The 5,989-nt window shown below is 35.2% G+C and overlaps 1 protein-coding gene across 1 annotated transcript; it reads right to left on the bottom strand.

Moving 5' to 3' along the window:
- Positions 1-4,466: 4,466 nt before the first annotated feature.
- Positions 4,467-5,180, bottom strand: LOC125492851 (uncharacterized). The gene has a single exon (XM_048635585.2). It carries the CDS (start codon positions 5,178-5,180, stop codon positions 4,467-4,469), a length of 714 nt encoding a protein of 237 aa, XP_048491542.2.
- Positions 5,181-5,989: the final 809 nt, after the last annotated feature.

Here is a 5,989-nt window from a genome sequence, read left to right as displayed (position 1 = left end):
AAAATACCTTCGGATCTCCAAGTATCCTTGAAAAAACCACAAAAGCCACCTATAGAATCTGTTCTCACATAACAGTATTTTGCCGCCCAGCCCCTGTCTCGACCCGTGTCAACTTTCTCTACCACTGCATCTCTGCCTTCGTTAGTTTTGAGCATAAATCTCCCTTTCCCAAAGGGTTCAATTTGGTAAGTAAAAGCCAAATCATCTACTATGAAATCGATGTTCAAATTCTTACTCAATGTCTCTACACTTGTCAAAACCCTTCAAGCCCTAAGAAGAAGTTGACAAGGCGCCATGTCAGTTCAGCAAAAAACTAGCGAATAAAAGGTGAAAAGGGGAAATTTTGTCCTAATTTGGCAAAAGGGTAGTCGAAAAAAATAACCAACCTGGGCATACTCAGTCCATCCTTCTTGGTTCAAAGGTAGCCTAATTATAGCATCAGGGGAAAATCTTAGTTTTTTCTAACAATTTGCAGGTCAAGTACAATCAAAATGCTAGGATAAACATTCTTGTCTTCTAAAATCTGCAAAGATTGGAAAACATTCACCCTTTCAGGAGAGGAACTGTTTCTTGAAGAAAATCTAGAGTTTGCTCTAGTCATGGCGAAAGAGGAATAAAAAGATAGCAAAGGCAAATTCTCCTAAAATCGAGTCACAACTTGAAGAAAAACGCAAAAAAAAAAAAAAAAAAAAAAAAAAAAAAAACAGAGAAGGAGATGAGAGTTTACCTAGAGAGAGAAAGAAGTTGAATTGAGCAAGAAAACTGAAGAAACTTTATCGTGAACCAAGGCGATGCATTTATAGGATAAAGGAGAAGTTAAGTGTCTAATCAAACCATGCAAAAGAAAATCTTCATAATTAGGCGCACTTGCCAAAGCAGTTTCGTTTCAAAACTTTAATTTTTTCCTTTGGTTTGCCGCCCAAGCAGAAAAAATTAGGGGCTATTATTATGGGTCGAATTATTTTTACTTGACACCACATGCTTAAGATGTGTTAGTGTGCTTGGTTAAGTGGCATCGCTTAATTAGACGAGCAGGGAAGCAAGCGGGACGATGACGTGGCGAAGCAGTTCAAGTATCTATATTTCTTAGGAAGATATGCGCAATATGGATAAGGCCATGGGAAGGCATCTAACTGCTTCAAGCGATATTCTCATCCTCCCCAAACAGAATAGGATCTTGGCCAATGTGAAACAAGGATAAACACGGCTATACTTTAACGTCATTATTATAATCTAGTATAAAATAGTATAAAATAGTCCATTAGCTCAGATATTGTAAATCATCACTAACTACTCACTCCAATTTCTCTCTGGCTAAACATTTGTACTTTCTCTCATAAACTCGAGCAAAACTTAGTGAATGGGTTGGATACCAATCCTCCCGTGGTTTTTCCCTCATTTTCAAAGGATTTTTCACGTAAAACTTACCGTGTTCTTTTCTTTATTTCCCGCAACTTTACTTTCCACAAGTTATTTTTATTCGCAAGTTAAATGGCAACCCCCTCACCAAGCAAATTGGCCCTATTGTGAAATTTGCCCTAAACAACTACTATTATTTCTAATATTAATAATTATAAATTTTAAAAGTTACTTTAAAATTTATGTTGAGTTAAATCTAACAACATTATATCACTATGTTTTTTCCTTGTGTATAATTCATGATTAATGATCAAAGTGTACTATGTATAATGCCAACACAAAATATCTAGATTAGAAAGAAAGTAAGAAACAAAGCACAATGAATAAGTTACACTTGGTGTACGTGAAGTTAGATTCACCAACCAAGAGCAAATTTTTTGCTTATTTATAAGCTATATTGCTCATTTCCATATTAATTTTGTTCACTTGAAAGTTATCTTTGCTTATATTAAAATATATACAGCTTTATTACTCATTTCATATTGTTTTTGCTTATTTCAATAATTTTTTTATCAATTCGAATATTTCAAATTTAATTTTGCTCATTTACAAGTTATTATTCCTCATTTCACCCGGTGTACCTTAAGCTATGTACAAGGGTACGATACGGGTTTTGGAAATGGAGTAGTAGTTTAAGAGCACTCTTTGGATTCACTAGCCATGAATATCATTACTTAAATCGCTTTTTGAATAAATTTAAAAATTGAAACAAAGCTTTTCATCTAGTTGTGAATGAAGGTCAGAAAGGTTCTCACTAGTAAACTCTTTAAGGCAATTGTATAATATCTTCAAAAATTATGGATCAATATTTTAGTTTTTAAGGTGCAACGCTGAAATTAGGGCACCTTTCTTTCAAGGGAGACACCTACGTAATGAATCAATAAGGTTATACTGATCTAGCATAAGCTCATCAACACTAGCATCAACAACTAACAAGGTAGTAGGAGTGCAACAACTAGCATGGGCTCTTTAATATATGCATCAAATGATGCTAATGAGAAAGATATGGTATGGCAGGATCTAGAGTTTCTTACAACTCAAATCACCATACCTTGGCTTATAGTTAGAGATTACAATTGTGTATTATAACCTGAAGAAAGAATAGGTTCAATTATGAGACCTCGGGAGATAGCAAGACTTCCGGAATGTGTAATAAAATATGGTATTCAAGATATCAATTATACTGGTAGCAAGTTCACCTGGGATAATAAGCAACCAGGGGAGCATAGAGTTGTTTTTGCAAGCTTGACAGGGCAATAGTGAATCTGGAATGGTGGGAGAGATTTCCTAATGATGTTGCTCAGTTCATGCCCGAAGGTCAGTTTATGCCCGAAGGTCAGTTTGAGCGTTGTCTGGTTATTATAGTTGTGTATCCAGCTATTGAGATTGGAAAACATCCTTTCAAGTACTTCAAAATGTAAAGTAATGCTCCTAATTTCCTTGATATTATTTCTACATGCTGGAATGAGCAAGTTCAAGGGACCCCTATGTATATGGTAGTTTATAAGATGAAAAAAGTGAGGCAAACTTGCAAGAAGCTAAATGATGAAGGCGATATAAACATCAAGAGTAATGATATTCAAGCATATAAGAAGATGATCATGAGTCAAGAATCTATGCAAAATGATCCTAATGATATGAATTTGAGAAGTATTGAACAAGAACCAGTGGCAGAATATAGAGTGGTGCATAATGCTTATTTATCTTTCCAGACTCAAAAAGATACAATGGTGTAGAGATGGGGGTGGAAATTTTCTCTACATCATCCCATTAAAGCTAGAAGATTAAAAAATACAGTTATGCCATACATGATAAGATGGTGTCTGGCAATATATTTTGACTAATGTTAATGAAGCTTTCTTAGCTTCTTATAAGCAATTAATTGGCTCTACACTATCAAATAAAGCTAGAGAAAGAAGCAAGCAATGATTAGTATGGGTCCAGTTATAACAAGTAATTCAGCTGCTGGAGAGGCCTTAGAGCATCACCAATGGCTTGGTTGGTCTTGGTTGGTCTTGGAGCTTTTTTCTTTCTCTCTCCTTCCCTCCTTCTTACACCTCACATCCCACTAAAACTCCAACCAACTCATCTTTTTTTTGTCACAATGGCTTGGTTGGTCTTACTTGGTTTTTCTATTTCTCTTTCTTACTTTTACCAAACCCCACCCTATACTCTCTCTCCTACTTTTACCAAACCCCACCATATTCAATGTTTAATTTTTTTATATGAAATAGATGATTTAAATTAATAAAAGCTTATTAGATTACGTTAAATTAATTACGAGCTAATTAGCTTACGTTAAATTAATTACGAGCTAATTAGCTTACGTTAAATTAATTACGATAAATTAAATTACGTTACAAGCTAATTAGCTTACGTTAAATTAAATTAGCGTTAACTTGAGATTGTAGTAAATATGTGTTAATTAGCTTACTTTAAATTAAATTACGTTAACTTGACATTATAAATTTAAAAAAACGAACACATTACATAACATAGATAATTAAAAAAACACAAATACATGAAATCTGATACATAAACATAGATAATTTAAAACACAAATACATGATAGATTGATACATAAAGCTAAGATAGATAATTTAACACACACAAATACATGAAATTTGAAATTAACTTAAACCATAATTAATTAAATAAAGGTAGTTAATCAACTTGACGATTAGGCCCAAACTTACGCCATATGTGTTCAACCAAGTTATTTTTTAGTGAGATGTGAGTTTCCGCATCTCGCATCTCAGATCTTCTCTCCATGTATGCACCTAAATTTCGCGCATCGAGTCTTCCGTTGTGCACAACGAATGAGTCTTCTCCGACTTGGTTAGATGACCCCTCGTTATTTTGAGTTTAAAGCTGATCATATTCGTTTGGATCTCGGTAATTTTGATAAGTATCACGCTCATCTTCAACAATCATATTGTGCATGATGATACATGCCATGATTATTTTCCACAATATGTCTTTATTCCACGCGAGAGCGGGTTTACGAATGATTGCAAATCTAGCTTGCAATACTCCAAATGCACGCTCTACATCTTTTCAAACAGCTTCTTGATGTTGTGTGAATACTCTTTGTTGGGGGTTTGGGGGAGCTTTATTGCGGGGATGAATGTTGACCATCTTGGGTAGATGCCATCAGTAAGATAGTAACCCATGTTATAAGTTGTCCCGTTCACCGAGAAGTTGACCTCTGGGGCTCTTCCTTGTAGGACATCATCAAAGACGGGAGACCTCTGCAATACGTTTATATCATTGCATGAACCCGGGGTGCCAAAAAAAGCATGCCATATCCATAAGTCACTTGAAACAACCGCTTCTAAGATTATGGTTGCTGTTTTGCTTCTTCCTTGATACATTCCTTTCCAGCCCCGAGGACAATTCTTCCAGTTCCAGTGCATGCTATCGATGCTTCCCATCATGCCTGGGAAGCCACGACGCTCGCCTTCATGTAGGAGACGCTCAATGTCATTTGCATTTGCCTTCCTCAAGTATTCATCTCCAAATCTAGCAACAACCGCTTCGACAAAATGAAGAAGGCACTCTCTAGCGGTACTTGAAGCAATTTTCAGGTACTCGTCAACAGCATCAGATGATGAACCATATGCCAACATCCTGATAGCCGCTGTGCATTTTTGTAGTTTAGATGCACCCATCCTTCCAGTAGCATCTGGTTTTTGCACAAAGAATTCAGCATCTTGAATTGTTACACCTTCGACAATACGAAGGAAAACATGCCTATGCATACGAAACCTACGACGAAAAATATTCTCGGGGTATAGAGGTTCGTTGCTAAAATAATCATGAAACAATCTTTCATGAGCTTCCTACGTTCCTACGCACAAAATTTCTAGTGCGGGGTACAATTTCTTCTTCATTTTGTTGCTCAGCATCAACGGACTGACTCCATTCTATGTAATCTTCAACCATGTAATTAAAAAACTCAGAACCTGAACTTGAATCATAGTTCATTTTGGAGATATGTTGATTGAAGTGGTGCTTTCTAGAAAATAAAAGATTGAGAGGAAAAGTGATTGGAGTTGTGATTTTATTGTTGAAGTTATGCTCTATTATATAGGAAAAATCCATCATATGTACATAACAATAATTGATTTATAGATTAGACATATCAATGCAATATAGGAGCAGACAATTCAATGCAATGTAGGAGTAGACAATTCAATGCGGCACTATGCATCATACTATTCATCGTCGTTTTCGTTAGGTTGTTCATGTTGTTGTGAAATATGTTGGGATATAGGAAAAGATGGTTGAACTTGTTGTTGGGATAGATGATTAGAACTTTGTGGAGATTGTTGTGTAACTTGTTGAGAATTTTGGTAATTCGATTGGCTTTGGAAAAACATAAACATTCTTTGAAATTCTGGATTTTGTAGCACACTTGGATCGAATTGGAAATTATTTTGGGAATTTTGTGAGTGGTTTGGATTATTTTGGGAGTAATTAGGATTATTTGAATCCATAATATTGACTTACTTTAAGTAATATTAGGTAGAGAGCTAATTAGATAAAAAATATATTAGGAAGAGGTGTG

The sequence above is a fragment of the Beta vulgaris genome, chromosome 8 (genome assembly GCF_026745355.1).
Source record: "Beta vulgaris subsp. vulgaris cultivar EL10 chromosome 8, EL10.2, whole genome shotgun sequence".
In the NCBI taxonomy this organism is placed as follows: domain Eukaryota; kingdom Viridiplantae; phylum Streptophyta; class Magnoliopsida; order Caryophyllales; family Amaranthaceae; genus Beta; species Beta vulgaris.
The sequence above is the reverse complement of the archived record's forward strand: the minus strand, read 5'-3'. Positions and strand labels throughout refer to the sequence as shown.